The sequence below is a fragment of the Pelodiscus sinensis genome, chromosome 1, assembly GCF_052426305.1.
Source record: "Pelodiscus sinensis isolate ZL-2025 chromosome 1, ASM5242630v1, whole genome shotgun sequence".
NCBI classification, from domain to species: domain Eukaryota; kingdom Metazoa; phylum Chordata; order Testudines; family Trionychidae; genus Pelodiscus; species Pelodiscus sinensis.
In genome coordinates this window covers 306,719,975-306,739,118 of record NC_143052.1, presented here as the reverse complement: position 1 = coordinate 306,739,118, position 19,144 = coordinate 306,719,975, and the positions used below count along the sequence as shown (strand labels likewise).

At 40.7% G+C, this 19,144-nt stretch overlaps 1 protein-coding gene across 2 annotated transcripts in view; it reads right to left on the bottom strand.

The window, feature by feature from the left end:
• Positions 1-552: 552 nt before the first annotated feature.
• Positions 553-19,144, bottom strand: part of WASF3 (WASP family member 3) — an 84,491-nt gene continuing 65,899 nt past the window's right edge. Inside the window, exons 7-10 of one of the 2 annotated variants that reach the window (XM_075919241.2) lie at positions 12,787-12,962; positions 5,167-5,430; positions 3,976-4,343; positions 553-3,192 (exon numbers count right to left, since the gene is read on the bottom strand). In XM_075919241.2, coding sequence (XP_075775356.2) covers positions 3,035-3,192; positions 3,976-4,343; positions 5,167-5,430; positions 12,787-12,962 — 966 coding nt within the window. In that variant the 3' untranslated portion in view covers positions 553-3,034. Of the gene's footprint in view, positions 3,193-3,975; positions 4,344-5,166; positions 5,431-6,244; positions 6,412-12,786; positions 12,963-19,144 lie in introns of both variants that reach the window. The other variant, XM_075919242.2, reaches the window with a different exon arrangement.

Sequence of the window (19,144 nt, the reverse complement as noted above, 5' to 3'; positions counted from 1 at the left end):
TCCAGAGAGTGGTGTCTATGGGGCTGAGGCAGACGCTTGTAGCAGTACAATATACCCATTGCTTCCCTTGCCCAGTATAACCACTGATTCAAATTAGAGGTCAAAATGATTTAGCAGACTATCCACATTGTGAGTATGTATGCACAAATTCCTGAATGTCTTCTCTGAAACTAACGTAAAAGGGAATCTCTTCACTATACTAATTATTAATTCAATTAAAAAGCCATTTTCCTTTGCAACAAAGATATCCCACACCATTTGCATTTTTCAGTATTTGCTATTAAATTATGCTTTTTTGGCAACTGGAAAATAGACAGTTTTCTGAGCAGCTATACATATAGGACAAGTTGGTAGAAACAAAAATACTATAAAACTGATGAACAAGAATCCTGATTAGACCATCTTTACAAAAAAGTGAGGCGTAACTATTACATAGCAGTTCAAAAGTATCATGCTGTCATTTATGTTATTTAGCAAACCAAAAACAAATCAAGCTAAAATAAATTAGCAGCCAGATTCATGGATTGTGTTCTACAGAAAGAAACACAAAAGCGCAAAAGTGATACTTTATTCATATTTGTTATTTTTATAGAACCCAGAGTAAGATATACAAACAGATAAAAATTACCTAAGACCGAGTTAGTTTACATCACTAAATTCAATTTAAATTTGTATTGATAAAATACTGAACAGAGATGACAAAATACTCCAAGTTTAGAAAAACAGATTGGCTACAATGGCTGAAAAATTCTAGTTACCTTTAATTGATCACAAAGTATCTCTTGGTTCTATATTCATCGTTTAAAACTAATTGACGCATGTTACAAAATTTCCATGGTACACTCAGTCTCTGTGCTCATAAAATATATTTTGTCATATCAAATTTCCTTATAATGGAAAGAATTGTGATGTCATAATATTTTACCATAACACATGTCAAAAGAATATTGAAAGTAGCTCTTCCACCCATATAGTGACACTGGATAATACTGCAATATTAGTTGAACTTTTATCCATTCTATTTGTTCACCCACAGCATCATTTTGGTCAGTTTTGCAAGCCACTGTATATCAATTATATCCTTATGACCAACACAAATAACATTTCTTGTGTTAATAGGGAACCCACCAGACCAGAAATGGAATTTAGCCCTGTGTTTTAAGGCAAAAACAATCCTGTAACATGCTGAGTGCCCTCCTTTCCCATTGGCTAATGAGAGTTGTGGCTGCTCACCACTGTTCAGCTTCTTACAGGATAAGGCCCTTAATGGGCAGAAAAACACAAACACAGAGGCAGAGGCATTTTTGCCACTGTACTATAAATCAAAGTCAACTCAGAAACTCACATGCAGATTAAAAGAGCAATGAGGCAGCCAATATTTTAGTACGGGAATATTGTGATTGGCTGAATATTATTTTCTTTGGACAAAAATAAAAACTGTTGTGTTCAGAGTGGATGAGGATAAAGGTTAGTTGCATGATCTTCCTTCCCTTCCTTCTTAAGAACAGAAGGGCCTTGCAGAACAAAAGAGCTTTACTAAATATTTGACCTGGAATTATACAGATCTCTTCTGCTACAAAGATTAAAATTGTAATCTGGTGAGGAAAAAAAAAGACCAACCTTTTCCCCTCACACACACACCCCATAAAAAAGCCTTATTAGGCAAGGAAGCAGTCTGACGCACAATGTACACAAGGAAAAATATGCAAGTTTCAATTCTGTACGGAATAAAGCATGAATTATTTTTCAAGAGAATATACTGAGAAAGCAAAAGCTGACCATATGGCAGCCTTCTTTTCTAGAAGAAACTGAAAAGATATACAGCATGGTAACGAAACACCAATCAAGCTGTTTTAATTGTCAGTGTTATATAAATGGGACATACTGGGCTGGAAATATATTCAAAAATCAAGGGCCTTGAATGAAAAAGTTATAAGAAACTGCAATGATATTACATGATTATACACATACCATATAAGCAAAAGCCTATCTACATGCATTTATATCGACAGGAATAAAAAAACCTAAATGTAGTACTTGTAAAATTTATTCAATTGCTAGCATTAAACCGAGGTTGCTCTTTCATCCACATAACAGACACAGAATTAGCAGTAGGAGAGTAAGCTTTCCACTCTGTACTAACCACGTGGTTCCACCCAGGTTTCTACTCCCAAATTTAACATGGCACTTCAATCTTCAAGTAAAAGTCAAGCCATGTCCACAGCCAGCCACAAAGAACCTCAATTCCAACTGTGGTTTTTATAATATAAACATGTGTCTACAACATAGTGAACTGAGACCACATTGTTATTTTACTGTCAAATCATCATCTAGCAACTTCCCATTACTGACTGGGCAATCCAGTCCCCTATCAAAAATAACTAGTGAATTTTGTGAATATACTCTTCAAACTTACATTTTAATAATGAGTTTTCAATGGATGGAATTTGTAAAGGAGATTAAAACAACATAACCAACTAAATCAAAAAAATTACTTAAAACTGGTATTAGTAAGACATTTAGTTGATGTCTGTTATATTTTAAGGTTGACATGACTGATTTCTGAAAAATGTTAAGATGACTTAAGAACTTGAAGACATTGCCCAGTCATGTATCACTGAATCTTCTAAAAGTCCTCATGACTAACAGCCAGTTTCACAAGTACTGAGTTTGCAAAATTATAAAGAATAAGATGTAAAGTAAAAATATATTCCATAAATTCATGATCAACAAAATGCTGGTTTTGTAACAGTGCAACTGCAGCCTACTTTGCATGCAGTGCACGATTTGCTACATTTAGTGGCACTTATGTATTATGCAGTAAATACTGAAAATAAGACTCAACTTTGGGATCTGCATCGGCATAATCACATTACAAAATGTGCTAAGCTACAGCATTCTGAATACCGACTCATTTTTAGTACTTAGATTTCTAGTTTTTAATACATTTCAACACACTGCCTCCTGTCCTGCTAAATGTGTGAATATTGGTGCAAAACATTTCATGAATTCTGCTCCTGCACTGGAGCAGGTCTCAGTCTGACCAATCATTTTCATCAAATTCTGAATCATCATCAGAATCGCTGTATTCCACAGCAATGCGCCTTGAAAGAATAGTTGCCACATCATTTCCAACAGGTTCTCGCTTTGCTTCTTGTTCACGTTGCTCTTGTACCTTTTTCAGCTGAATTCCTATAGAAAGGAAAACAATTATTTTCAGAAACTTTTCTTTGCATATAAAATAGGTTGTTGCTGCATGTTATATTTTAAGTTGACACACAACCCACAGGTGTGAAGGAAAAAGAGACTGGAAGTCATGAAAACTTTCTTGATTAAGACAGACACACAAAGCAGACTGAAATCAGTCTTTCCAAGACCATGTGCCCATAACATTTGCAAAATAGCTGGATACGGTTTAAGTTAAAGCTCCAAAAGACTATAGAGCACTTTCATAGGAATGATTTTAAAACTATGTTTTTTAAAGCAAGCATAACCGAATGAAGACTGTAGCACCTGCTTACAAAATATTTTAAGTGTTAAAAAAGTCAAATGAAATAACTGTGAAAACCAAGCATTGATTCCAGTACGTTACAAGGGACCCCATGGAACCCTCACACTTTTTTAAATGGCTACTTCATATACTGAAGATAAGTAAAAGTTTTCATTTGACTTCATTTAAACAAGCACCTGAATTAATCTGAAATCAGTTATAACTTTGGAACATGTGACTTGGTGTACAGACCGCACCTCAGGTTTTTCAAGGAGATTTAACACTGAGTAGAGGCACACCATACTTCATGTCCAAAGAGCACGGACTGTCAAGATCCCAAGGCTTGCCCAATTGTAGTGAAGTATTTCTCTCAGAAAATTATAAAGACAAAATTGTGGCTTGTTGGTAACAGCAGCCATGAACACAAATTGCAGTTGTCTCACTGTGTATAAAAGAAATAGGTGTGAAATTCTCTGCTCACTTACCCATTCGAATAGCAGCAAGAAGATCACTTCGAGCATCGCTGATTGGCGGCTGTGTGGGCTCATGTCGTTTTGCCTCTGAAACTGGAAAAGCATGCATTGGGGAGGATGTGAGAGATGCACCTGTAGTAGGAGGACCTGGTGGGGGAGGAGGTGGGCCAGGGGGAGGGGAAGCTGTGACAAGCACAGAAGAAGGAACAGCAGCAGCGGCAGCATAGGTAGATCCGGTCACTAACCCAGAATGGGAAGGTGGCATAGGAAGCTGAAGAGGACTAACAAAAGCAGTTTGGGCTGAAGGAATCATAGGGGGAACTGGAGTGGAGGGCGGTCCAGTAGGATTATAATAATCCACCATCTGAGCTGGGAGCATTCTGTATTTAAAAAACAAAACAAAAAACAAATATAACCTTAAAGAACTGAAATGTGTGTCAGTAAGAAGAATAACTACTTCAGTCATTTCAGAAAAGTAAACACTTAGCATTTACTCAGTAGTCACCCTTTAAAAAATGTGCTTATTTTGCCTCAGGTACCATTAATTCACTCTCCGTAGCTTTCCCCAGCAAATTCCTTAGATTTTCACATAGAGAATATTGTGAATACCAAGTGGTAGTATTATATTGTTATCCAGGCAGCTGACATTAAGAGAAAATACTAAATATGACTTTTCATATTCAAAGAGCTTTTACAAATACTGTATGATTCTCAATATCCTGGTGAAGTAGATAATAGAAGTATTTGCTTCTAAAGAATCATTTTAACCTCTCACATGTGATGTGGGAAATGTCATTAATATATGCATCTATTTCCTTTTTTTCTTGAAATTTGGAATATTTTCAGTGCATTACTCTATAACTAGTGTTCCTCACATAAAAAAACCTTACCATGATCACTTTGTTCAGCAATGCACTGAGAAGCTTTTCATATTTTACAGTCATATCAACAAAGCCATATTAAATATTATTCTGTATTTTAGGTTTTGACATTTCTCCTTCTCCATTCAGTTCTCACTGTTAAATATGCTTTTCAAATCAGCAAATTTTCTTCTTCCTACCTTACTGAAGTGTTCACAGAGTTAGTTATGTTTGTATAGAGTTCTGAACATGTAAAACAACTCTTAAGTACTGTATTATGATGATGACAAATGCACATCCTATTAGTCTTTCCAAGAAGCCACCAGTAAATCAGAAGTTTTACCCATAGTCTGCTGGTACCAAAGGTACAGAGCTGTGTGGGCCCTCTGAGGCCTGGGGTGGAGGTGGAGGTGGTTGTTGAGGTCTATTTAAGGTAGCATGCCGCACTGTGATAGAAGATGGTCTATATTCATGCTCAAGACCCTGGTTTACACCCATATACTGTGGTCCATCTCCTGATCCATATGAAGACATCACTGGTTGCTGGTGAAGGGAATGATTTGGAGTAGCAGGATAAGAATAATCGGTAACATCGGACGCATGGGACCTAAAGTAAATGGGATGGGATGAACAGAACAAATGAGTGTAGCAGAATGCTGTCTCAACAGCTAAGCAGTAAAGCTAATGACTACACAGGGAATAACTTTTCTTGTAAAGAGTTTCCCTATTTTCATTATCAAGCATGTGTCAGGTGATGAAAACTACACCAGCAGCAATGAAATTATTTCAAAATAAATTAATTTGTACAAACCAGAATACACAAACTAAATCTTAATCTGCAGGGTTTGTATCTTTTTGCTCTTTTGGCATATTAACTGACAGAATATTGTAGAACAAATCAAATTAATTTAAAAAAGCAAAACCAATATTAGCTTTTTTTTCCTCCTAGTTGCAAGAAAACATTGATTTTTTTTGACAACACACAATTAATAACTGTGGGTAACCAGCTAGGTATTAACAGAAAGCAGAAAAAGAAAGCAACAATAGAAGAAGTCAGTTATACAGAAAATATATTTTACCAAAGCAGAGCGCTAATTTCAAAAGCTTAATCTTTAAAAGCTTTCTTTGTGTAAGTAGTTTGATTGGAAAGGCAGAGAGAGATTGAAAAATGCAAATATTAGTTTAGCAGAGAGTTCATAAAGATGCAAAGTCTATGATGTTTTGTCAAATAAACCCAAGAGAGGAAGCAAAAGGATCTCTTCATCCCATAACTGCACACAGCTGTACTGCATTAGTAACAGTCGTGCAGCCTGTCACTTGGTTAAAACAGATAGTCAGCAAAATGATGCACATCATCTCTTAGACTGGAAACAAGGCAAGCAACAAAAAGCCAGGGTTTTGAATAAAACAAAATGACACACCCTTTGGGCATTTTGTCCTTTTTCATGCTTCCTGCCTGCTCCAGTTTCTTTGCGTCACTCATGAACTCAATGCCCATTTTCCTTCTTTCCCACTCTTCTTTTCTTGTTCTTACTTTTCTCACATTTATTTGCTGGTTTCTATTTGGATTCAGCTTGTGTCTCTCTCTCTGAAGTACAACAGGTGTAACAAATGAATTGTAATAGGCACACACAGTCTGGTAACTTGGATTTCAAACTTTATGGCTTTGATTGGGACAGCATACTCACAAAGGCTTTTTAATTACCTAAACTCTATATTAAACTATAAGATAGATGTGCTTCTATTCATACTTTGTATTTTACAAAAATGTACAACGAAGTTCAAAAGGTTTGTATGTCCTAAGTTAGCCTACAAATAGTGTCTATAAATAAACTTTCTATTTGCACGCATCACCATAAGACCACTTTTGTGAGAACTTGATTCATTTCTACTTTTATAGCTTCATTCACAAGGTAGATCAAAGTTAAAAGCATGCATTATACAAATTACTAATCTTCTTCATCCTACCACACTAACCCACAGTTGAACTGCAGATTTTTGCAATGTGGTATTATTGTAGCCATGTCAATCCCAGGATATCAGACACACAAGACGGCTGAGGTAATATCTTGCATTGAACCAACATCTGTTAGTGAGACAGTCAAGCTTTCAGGCTACACAGAGCTGTTCTTCAGGCCCGGGAAAAGTGGAGTGTCACAGCCAAAATGCAAGACCAAACAAATAGCGTATGTGCCAACTCCTTATGCTAAGCTACCTGACTCATCTTGTATTTAGCAATGACACTAGTACTTTTCCAAGACCTGAAGATAAGCTCAGTATTATTTAAAAGCTTGTGTCTCTCACAAACAGAAGTTGGTCCAACAGAAGTTATGACTTCACTTGCCTTGTCTCTCTAGACTTTGCAATACAATCAGGTATTTGTACCATGCAATATTGATTATTCACATTACTATAAGCATTTTAAAATCTGTAACAAGAAAGAGATGGTATAATGTCATAACCAGCTTGATACTACTAACCACCCTCCTGGCACCACCCACACCAAAATAATCCAGATCATAGCTGAAGGACCTCACAGTTCCTCCTTAGGGAAAGTTTCACATTGCAACTATTTCTTTGAGGTTGCTTTCTTCACATCACAAAAGTCTGCCTAGAGTGTGTGATGGAACACATTTTGACATTACAGGGAAATAAAGGGCAAAAAGAAAGACTTAGAATGTGTGAAGGAAGAAAGCTCAAAGATGCAAAGAACCTACATCTTGTAGTTGCATAAAGGGCCCTGATGTTATCTGATCTGTTCAGTTAGGCTTCGTTCAATTAACCAATGTGCCCTTAATAAACTTGCACAGGATCCCCATCTCAGGTCCCTCCCTCCAAACAAAATGGGGTGTGAAAAGACAGACACACACACACACACACACACACACACACACACACACACACACACACACACACACACACACACACACACACACACACACACACCTGCCAGTGCCAGGGAGGGGGTGGAGTAGGGCAGGGTGAAGCAAAGAGAAGGACCTGTTTACATGCTGTGATGTTAGCTAACAGGCCAAAATGGGGAGCTGAATCAGTCACATGGGACAGGGGCTGAACAGGATGACTGTAGGAGAACTTGCTCTGGAATAACCTCCTTGTCCTATGGCTTCCCACCTGGGAAGGTGGGAGCCTCCCCTCCATTGCCTTACTGTACAAGGCACCCAAATTCTTACCTGGCACTAAGTTCAAGCAAGATTCAGATCAACATTTTGAAAATGCTAACTTAAAAGAACTTTGAATAAAAAGAAAAAAATAGAATTATTAGCAGGACACCCTTTTGGCATTAGAAATTATGGTAAACTAAAACTGTTAAATTACCAACAAGCAAAGGAAAAGGATGAATATTCTTGAAATTTAACACTGATAGAAAGAACAGCAAACATTCTTACTGGTTTCCAAGGAGTCAACTTCATCTGACAGAAGACCACAGCAAACAAAACACACTCGATACTGAATAAACAAAGTTCTGAGCAGACTCCCCTTCATTAATCACAACTATACAGTGAACTGAAAATATCAATACATTCTTGCTCAGTGGTGGTTGCCCAATGGCCATGGAAAGTAAACAAACTAAACACTTACTGGAATTGTGAAATAGTTTGGCTTTTTGTTAGATTCCAATTTCTTCCTTCTATCAATTAACTACTACACAGAAATATGGTTACTCACCATTGTAATGGTTGTTTTTCGAGATGTGTTGCTCATATCTGTTCCAATTAGGGGTGTGTTGGGTAGCTGTGGAGCCCCCTGGAGTGGCACCGGTACAATGCCCTACATATGACCCTGCCAACCTGGCCCCTCCTTAGTTCCTTCTTGCTGGCTACTCCAACCAAGGGGGAAGGATGGTAAGGTATGAAAGAGATATGAGCAACACATCTTGAAGAACAGTTACAACAGTGAGTAATTGTTTTTCTTGTACGAGTGCTTGCTCATATGTATTCCAAATAGGTGATTCACAGGTCAATACCCAGGAGGAGGGGGTCAGAGCTACAGTCTGGCTGACTCCAAAACTGCAGTACCAAAAGCTGCATTCTGTCATGACAGTTGCACAATAGTATAGTGCAAAGCAAAGATATGCACCAATGACCATATAGCAGCTCTGCCGCTTTGCCAGGAATGCTGCCGAAGAGGCTTGGGGACGAGCAAATAACGACAATAAAAACCCCTGCCCCAGAATTAATGAGGAAGCTCCTCCACAGCCCCTCAATACAAGAAGAGTCCGTGAAGAGGGGTGGGCAGAAAGGGTGGGAGAGGAAAGGTATCAACTAGCCCATCTCCTCTGTTCAGAGGACCCAGCTGTCTGAAGTGATTCAGGACCAGGCATAGGAGAAACAGGATATTCTGTCTCAGAAGGGGAAAGGATCAGGCTACATCAGCACTCCATACTTGGGCACACCTTCAAAGGGCTAGCTTGAACCAGCCCTGATTGTTACCCAACCACAGGCCAGGTGATTTGCAGCAGTAATAACAAGGCAGCCAACAAGAAAAATTAGTGCAGGTCTGAGGGTTAGTGGTACGCCCACAGAAAGGGCCTCCGCTGAGGCTGCAGCTTGAAGGTCTATCTTTGTGTTGCCAGGGTATGCATGCCCAAAAACGTCATTGTTACGAGAGTCTTTGAGGCTGCGAAGATAAGACTTACTCTGTTCAGCAAAAAGGTCAACTCTATCAAAGGGAATGTCCTCTATAATTTGTTGCACCTCTGGGGAAAGGCCCGAAGGCTGCAGTCATGGCACACACTTCATGGCAAAACCAGAAGCCAAGACCTGGGCAGCTGAGTCCCCAGCATCTCAGAAGACCTGAATTCTGGTCAGGGAGTCTGCCTTCCCATCCTGGATGTGTGGTGCAAACTCACTACAGGAGCCCTGGGGCAGCTGGTCCTGGAACTTCAGGAGGGAAGACCAGGCAATAACATTGTACAGGGTCAGGATAACCTGCTGATTAGCAACACACAGCAGCAGACACCTTCCCTTCCCTCCCCACCATGGAGTAGATCTTTCAGCAAAAAAGGGCAAGACGCTTAGTGTCCTTAGACTTAGGAGCCAGGGCCTAGCGGCCTTGGCATGCCTTTTCGTTCACCGCCTCCACAACAAGAGCAGGGAGGGTGGGTGGGTGAAGAGTTATTCAAACCCCTTAACTGGCACAAAGTATTTGTGCTCCACCCTCTTTCCCATAGGTGGGATGGACACTAGCATTTTCCATAGTAGTTTTAATTATAGAAAGGACCACCTCAGACAGTACCTCTGTGGTCATGTCGTCAATGATGGTGTCACGCTGCTCAGCCATCTCCGTCTGGAGGTTTAGGCTAAACTTCAGGAGCTTCAGGGGGCGCCACAGGCAGAGCAGGGTCATGGGGAAGCTAACCGTTGCCTCTGGAACTCTGGGTTTGGAGGAGGCTGATAAGAGGCCCAGCTGGAAAGGAGCCCTGGGCTTGGTGGTACACCCACGGAATCCAAAACTACCACTGAGATGGCCACTGTGGGACCAGCAACCTCCGGGAAGCGGGGACAACAGATGTGGACCAAGTTGAGCCCACTGAGAGTTCCCTCTGGGATGATGCTGGCATGCCTGAACGAGATGGCTAAGGTGCTGCCAATTTTGTAGCAAAGGAAAGAACGCTCAGTGCTATCTATTGGGAGGGGGATCAGCCATGCAACATAATCAATGTGGAGACCTCGACAGAACCCGTGAAGAAGGGCATTGATACAGGGATCGGAGCCAGGATCAAGACAGAGAACTACACGGAGAACAGGACCAGGACTGGTGTCAATGCTGAGATTGGGAGAGGCGACCGGAATGGGATTGGTGCTGAGGAAGGTATGGCGATGACTGGTGCCACGCCAGGAATGCTCCTAAGCACGGTGCCAGCTGAATGACACATGATCCAAGAAGTGACATTGGGACAACGTGTGAAGCCATAAAGAACTCCGAATGGGATGGCAGCATCGAGACGGGAAATGGAACCATACCGGTGCGGAGTTCCACAGCACTGGTCACTTCTGGACTGGTCAGTGTGTCAAGAACACACCGAATTGGATCAGGAACAGCTTAGCAAGGAGGCTCTTGAGCAGGGAGCAGCTCCAAGAGGATTGGTGAACAGGATGTTGAGAGTCAGACCAGGGTCACAAGTTGGACCAGCAGTGCTGGGACTCTTGAGCAGCCCCGGGACTCTGAGACACATGCAAGAGGGCCCAACATAGCAGGTTTTCCCTGAGAGGTCTGGTGCAGAGCCAGGCATCTGTCGAGCAGCAGGAGATGGGGCCTCATTGAGATGACCCCAAGAAGCTTCAAAAGATGTCCAGCATGGAGGACAGGCCCACAGGCACTGTCTCAGCCCTGGGAGAGTCCAAGACTATAGGAACCATAGCACAGAGAGTCTTTGACAGTCATGGATGTCAATGGAGTGGGTCCGAGGAACAGCAGCGGTGCCAGAGTGGACTTGGCCACCTTGGAGTTGTGCCAGTGAGTGAGAACATTGCCAAGCAGAGACCTTCAGGGACTTCCTGTGCCGGGGAAGTGGGGAGGGGGGCAACCGACAGACTTCTGCAGCATCAATGCCGGTACCAAGGATTGTGTGCTGCGGACTGAGGTGCTTGGTGCCAGGTCCAGGTGATAAGGTTCAGGGTGGCCTCCATAAGAAGTTACTCCAAACAAAAGTAAAACCTCCATTCTAGCACGAGGTTTAAAAGCAGCACAGATTTTGCATTTATCTGGTTGATGAGATTCCCCCAGACACCAAAGACAGGAGATGTCAGGGATGCTTTTTGGCATGTGTTTCAAGCAATAGTTGTAGTGCTTAAAGTCCCGGAGCTGTGGCATGCCCTAAGTCTCCCAAGGGACATGGGAGAGAAGGGAAGGCCCCTTTGCTCCTACTGCTAAATACTTAGCTGGCTATCTTTTAACTACTGTTAAACAAATGAACTAGCTACAACTAGTTAGGAATGAATGGCACTTGCAAAGCAAGAAAGCCAAAAGTTCCAACCGTCACGACTGGCGGTAAGACAGAACTAAGGAGGAGCCAGGTCATCAGAGTCATATATAAGACATCGCATGGATGCCACATTTCAGGGGGCATTCCCAGTCAAGATGATGACTAGCAGATAGGATAAAAAACTTTCTGGCAGTCATGCTTGGAGCATGCACACACCTAATTGGAATGGATATGAGCAAGCACTCAAACAAACATTTAGGGACTTTTTTTTTTACGTAGATCCAATTGAAGAGACTCAGATGTCTGGCTCTCCCTTTGTATACAAATCTCCCGCTGAGCTCAAAGGGAGTTTCATGCACATGGAGGGAGCAGAAAACTGAAGAGGAGTTCTGTTGTGTGGACCCGGCAGGAGATTTTTGTTCAAAGTGACTTGTTTTAAGCAATAACGATGCATCTGGTTTTGAAGCTTGATTTTATAAAAAAGTAGAACAAAGAACCGTCCCTCAATTACAGTATCCCACTAAAGGCAAAACTATTTTTCACCACCAGTTACCTGAAATATTTCTCATTAACACAGAAAAACAACAGAAAAATCTGACAGATGACTAGATCCTGAAATAATTAACAGTCATCTTGCACAGAGAAACAACATGTACTGTCAGAACCAATAAAATGTATAAGGTCAAAATGAAGGAAGACATACTGGTTAAATACAAGTCTAAATCTTTCTTCCATTATACCTGTTCAAAATGCAAAAATAAAATAAGTAGCAAACACCATCATGCAAGTTCAATACAATGATTAAAGATTTGAGAACAAAAATCATAAGAAATTGATGCACAGAAATTTAAAGTAATTAGTACATATTCCTTAAATTTCACATTGCTTTCGAAGTATTTTGAGAACAAGTTTAAAATATGTATTGTGTCTTTTCTATACTGCTACATTCTTAATCTAAGGCTGCTCAATCTCTGAACATGTAACTGTGATATAGCAAAGGGCTTGTTGGAAACAGACCTAGTATCTGGGGACAGTGATCCCTCTGAAGATGCTCCATGGTACACATTTTGAGACAACCTGTTGTCAGGCCTAAGCTCTTTGTCATATGCCATCATATTCCACTCCTGGCGCCTGTTCCTGGCTTTTCTAACCTTTTTCACCTCACGGGTTGTGCCATCTATACGCTTTTGCTCCTAATGTTCAAAGGAGAGAAAAGCAAGCATGCAAAAGAAAGAAAAAGGAAAGGAAAAGAGCAGGTTAAAATGCAGTTAGCGTGCATAGAAATAAGACTAGAATAACAGATAAGCTAAGTCTACATAAAATTCTTCTGCAGTAACAATGACAATGAAAGAATTAAATATATCCTTATACTATGGACCTCATAGAAGCTGATGTGATTATATTGTTACTGTTTCTTTGACAAATTAAAATTTTCTACAAAAGTCTAATTATCTTCTATTTCCCACCACCCAGTGAACAGAGTAATTGTCATTGTTAAAAGATACTCTTAATCTTTCGTCACAATACATGGCAATGATGTATTCAGACAATTCTGATATGCATCTGGTAATACTACAGTACTTAGACCTACAAATAATGTGTAAAACATGATCAGAATGAATCATATACAAATACCAACTGTTTTGCATGCCTAAAATCACCTAGATTTTTGAAAGAAATATAGAAAATTGATAACTCTTTCCAGTTGCTATTACATACAAAGAGAGCACAAATTGTGGTAACTCATTTGCCCTTTCATATCTGAACAACAAATAAACAAAATCCCTCCTATTCTGTGTTCACTCATTTCACATTATCTTATAGAAAATAAGTCACAATTATATTTGCAATTCAATTCAGTAATCTATTTTACCACAGTGCTATCAGTCTATTTCATATACTTGAGATTTTGGTGACAGTTTTCAGTCAATTCTTTCCCTCTTCCTCTCTTTCAGGTATTTATTTTAATCCTTTCACAAACATCCATGACCCCAATGGCTACTATCCTGCCCTATCTTGAGAAATACATTTTTCACTTCTTAGAATTATAATTCCATTAGTGCTTTGGTGATAAGGATGTGGGGTGATGAATATAGAACTCTACTTTCAAAGAAAACGGTGATGTAAGTGGTACCTGTCTCTCTAAGTAACATGCAACATGGATATATTTGTATATGCATCTGATATAGGATTAAGATTGCCAAATTTCTAGGATGGCCTGGAGTCTCTCTGGTCACTAATCTCCCAGTGACTATTGAAAGCAATGCTGGGGATTTTAATAGGATATGATTATATCACGTAGGGGGGAAAAAACCTCCTGGAATATCATTAGTCGGAGTTGGCAACCCTATCCAGAATCCACAAAAACTGTCCATGTATATAGAAAAAATTCCTGTGGATTTGCAGGGCTCTAAAATGTAGCACAAACAATGTAAACAAGTAGATGCTATAGATTAAAGATAGAGAAGGAGTGCGTAATGTAATTCTTAGTAAAGAAGTACTTCAACAGACATGGCAAACATTATTTGAGACCTCCGGGAAATAATTAGCTTCAGCAAAATACTTGCCTTAAAAGGGTTAGCAAAATGTATGCACAAAAGCATCTGCAATGAAGTGCTAGGTATGATATAAAGAAACAGTTTCAGCATATACCTGCAGTACTTTGAAGAAAATTTAAAAATTCACCTATAATTAATATATCAACCTGACGTCGCCAATTTACAGTATAATACATCAGATCACTGACTGACTTTTCTACAATTGTAGAAAAATCACGTCAACTGCTTATAGTCTTAAAATTATTAGTTAATATGTACACTATTCTTCAGAGGGAACACAGAGGAAAAATTAAAAAGCAAGGGAAAAGAGATAGCATAATTATTCCCTCAAAACCTGTTAGATTGCTGTAACACTCATCAAAATCTAATTTGGCTCACATTTTTTAATATAGATTTAAAAACAGGAAAGCAAGAACTTACAATTTCAAGTACACTAACCCTTAGTTCATTATCCTACATAGTGTGCAAAGCATAACAGTGCAGAACAGGGGACCTTATACAGGTTAAACACCTCTAGTCTGGCCCCTTGGGGACCTGACCAATGACAAACCATGGGAAGGTCAATAGAGAGTGGGTCTCTATTTTTATTTCACTGAGGTAAATAGATGGAAGCAATGCTTTCAATGGCACTTAATAATGTATAGCTGTATTAATACATCCTATATAAGCCTATTCCTTGCTAAGGCTTATCCACTCTCTTCATAATAAAGTGTTAAGTGTTGTTACACAATTCCACTGTATTGGCCATAAGGCAACAAGTAGATAAAGCATAAAACACATGCTTAGGCTTAGCAGCATTACAAGCACTTCCATTGCTTGCTGGTCACTTAGACATTTAGGGGTAATTTAGAGCCAAATAATAGCACAGAACGCTGAGCGCCGGAACTGATGGCTATGAACAAATTTTACAGGACCAAGGGAAAGCTGGCCATACCCATGAAAAGTTGACAGCCAACAAACTAAAATCATGCCAGACTATGGATGTTGCCGGACCAGAGTGTGCTAGACTAGAGAGGTTCAACTTGTAGTGGTTTTTAAATGCATGGAAGATTTTTAAAAGTTACACTTTTGTTCGATAACACCATCACTTGAAAGAGCCATTATACTACATTTTCATGTATGCTTCCTTGAGTTTCCTAACCCTGAAAAAACAGGGTCAACAAAGAATAAAAGATATCAAGAATTTCCTATGGCCGATAACTCAACCATTTAAGGTAACTGCCCCACATCTACTCTGAAAACCTGATTCTGTGTGTTATAATCACCTTTTAGTCGCTCACTGATTGCAATGGAAGTTGAGGCAAAGAACATTACATGATCAGATCCTAAATTAGTAATCCATTTGGATGCCTGGTTTTTAGCAGACATCCAAACAGTTTTCATTTAGAAGACTTGTAGAGATTTTACTTTGGTAAGATACAAATTATTTGTGGAATTCTAGTACTAAATTCTAAATAGAATTTCAGCTGTAAAAATGTAAACAAATCAATCTTGCTTTCATTAGTTTCATTTGACATTGGTGTGTATTATTCTTTTATTTTTTATTTTTATTTGTGGGGTGGTGGGGGGGGGGGAAGGGAGAATGCTGCAACCCTATCATAAATGGTTGCCATTGCCATTTGGCTAAATACACTCAAATCTAAAAAGTTGCCATTCTGTGAAGCAGATTAGCAGTCTGTAATAACTACCATACTAATAAGATTTGTAACAGATGGGAAGGTTACTCCCCTGGTGCAGTAACTGAAGTTCTCCAAGATGGCTGTCCCTATGGATGCTTCACCTTAGGTGCTTGAGCGGTGCTGCGCCTGTAATTGGAGACTATAGGTAGCAGTGCCCATAGTCGGCTACACATGAGGAACCACCGACATGCGACATTTAAAACTGCTATTCCGCATGCGCAGCCAACAGTCTCTTCAGTTCCTTCTCTAAACCGGATGTAGAGGAGTCTGAAGCAGAGCGGAGGAAGGGGGGAGGTGGTGGAACGTCCATTGGGACAACCATCTTGAAGAACTCCAGTTACTGTAACCTTCTCTTTTTTGGAGGAACATCCATGTGGGCACTTCATCTTAGGTGACTGCAAAGCAGTCATCTTGCTTGGTGGTGGGAAGTTCAGAAGATGTGAGTCAGTGTCAGAGAGTATTGTTCGGCTGAACTGGGTATCAGAGTCTGCGAAAGTCTGAATGGCATAATGTTGCGTAGAAGTGTGCACCATGGCCCATTTGGCAGCCTTGCAGGTTTCCTTCATTGGTACGCCCCGGAGAACGCCATTGATGCTGCCCTAGCTCTTGTGGAGTGAGCCTGTATGTTGGACAGGGACTCCTTCAGAGATATAGTATAGTCAAGGGCTACGCCTACACTGGCCCCTTCTTCAGAAGGGACATGCTAATTTTGAACTTGGGAATAGGAAAATCCGTGGGGGATTTAAATATCCCCCGCGGGATTTAAATAAACATGTCCGCCGCTTTTTTTCCGGCTTGGGGAAAACCGGAAAAAAGCTTCTAGACTGGCGCGATCCTCCGGAATAAAGCCCTTTTACTTTGAAGTAGGAATAAGAGATCCTCCAAAAAGGGCTTTATTCCGGAGGATCGCGCCAGTCTAGAAGCTTTTTTCCGGCTTTTCCCCAAGCCGGAAAAAAAGCGGCGGACATGTTTATTTAAATCCCGCGGGGGATATTTAAATCCCCCGCGGATTTCCCTATTCCCAAGTTCAAAATTAGCATGCCCCTTCCAAAGAAGGGGACAGTGTAGATGTAGCCAAGGTGTATACATCCCAAGATTCATTTGGATAGTCTTTGTTTTAAAAATGGGTAATCCTTGTGATCTCTCTATACAGGAAGTGCAAGTCCCCTATCGTGAATCGTAGAAAGTGTCTGTGACGGGTGTATCAAAATATGAAAACAGGCATCGTAGAGGTCAAGGGTAGACAGCCAAGCTCCCTTTTCCAAGGCAGGAATGATAGTGGTGAGGCTTACCATCTTGAATCGCTGAAATCAAATGAAGTGGTTGAGTTCGTGGAGGTCTAAGATTGGCCTCAATCGTCCTGTCTTCTTCGTGCTGCGGAAATAGTGGGAGTAGAATCCCTTGCCCCTGTGCTCTGGTTGAGCTTGTATGGCCCCCTAGCTGGAGAAGATGTTCTGCCTCTTGTACAAGCACATGTTCATGAGAGCGGTCTCTGAAGACAGACGGGCAAGGCGGACACAGGGGAGGTGGTAACTCAAAATAGGATGCAATAAACAGTTTTGAAGATTTCCAGCACCCACCTGTCAGTGGTGATGGTATGCCACACTGAACAGAATGCAGCTAGTCTGCTGCCAAATAATGTGGAGGATTTGGATAGTTGCTGTGGAAAGACTGGGGCTCTCAGACCCTCGACCAGCACTTCAAAAATGCCTGTCATGATGTTGATGGCTGCTGAGCTGTCTGCTCAGGGGCCTGTCTGTGCCTGCTTTGGTGTGGCCAGCATCTGTGGTCATAGTGCCTCAGTTGCTGATTGAAAGGTGTGGGTTTGTACCTCTGCGTGAATGACCTTCCCTGTTTTTGTTTTTTGTTTTTTTTGTAACAGGTACATATATGCCAAGAGTCTTGAGTGTGGTCCATAATCCTTCAGTGTATGAAGTGTGGCATTGGTCAATTAAGCAAAAAGCTTAGTTCCCTCGAAAGTCAAGTCTTCAACTGCAGCCTGAACTTCCCCTGGAAATCTAGAGAGGTAGAGCCACGATGCCCGCCTCATGACAACCACAGAGGGGATGGATCGTGCCCCCTCATTAATATTCAATTTAAATTGTTTTCTTTGTCAGTGAGAAACTCACTAAAAGATGTGAGCTGATCAAATATGTGGTGTGTGTACTTGGCAAGGAGTGCCAAATAGTTTGAGATCCTGAGCTGGAGGCTGGCTGATGAACATGCCTTCTTGCCCATCAGTTCTAATCTCTTCCTGTCATAAGGGACCGTGCAGGTAGCCTGATGTATGGCATCCACCACAAGGGACTTTGGGGTGGGGTGGGGTGGGGAGGGAAAACAGAAAGTCTGCCCCTTTGGGTGCAACGTAGTATTTCCAATCTGACCTTTGGCAGGTCGGAGATATTGTCTGCCAGATGGTTTTTGCTGGGTTCATGAGGGCTTCATTCATGGGGATGGCTAGTTTGGCACGTGGAGAGGCATGCAGTATATTTGTCAGCTTATGCTAGGTCCCTGGCATAGCTGAGGGAAATCGCTAGTGTGTCCCCAACTATCTTAAAGAGTTCTTGGAATGATTTAAAAATCATTCCCTGAAGTCAGAATCCCTGCCATGCTTCCCAGCCCTTTACCCTGATTCTTGCACTCCCCATACCTCCAGTCTCATGCCCTGAGCCCCTCACATCCCGCAAGCCAAAGCCCTGACTCCTGCACTCATGCACCCACAGCCGCCTGCCCTCAAGGATTCAAGCAATGCCAGGTAAATTTTGTAGTTTTCTATAAATATGTTGATGAAAAATATGAACCCAATGAAATTATTCCTTTTCTAACCTGAAGAATGAAAATTACTTTGTGTCATAAAAGTATTTTTCATTTTTTGATATGCTCTAATTCTCTACTTTTCAAGCATTTGCTATCAGTAAGATATTCTCTCTTCCCCAAAACACACTAGCCAAAGTACCGTCAGTAATGATATTTGTACATCTATTTAATGTGCTTCTCCATTTCAGATGATTTGGGCCTTCCACAAATTCTTACAGCTTCCTTAAGCCACCATGGCACTTTTAATGAATTTGAACAGTAAGTTCCACATAGACCTGTCTGGAACTAGACAGTTGCAACTAAGACCCATGTTCTCTCCCA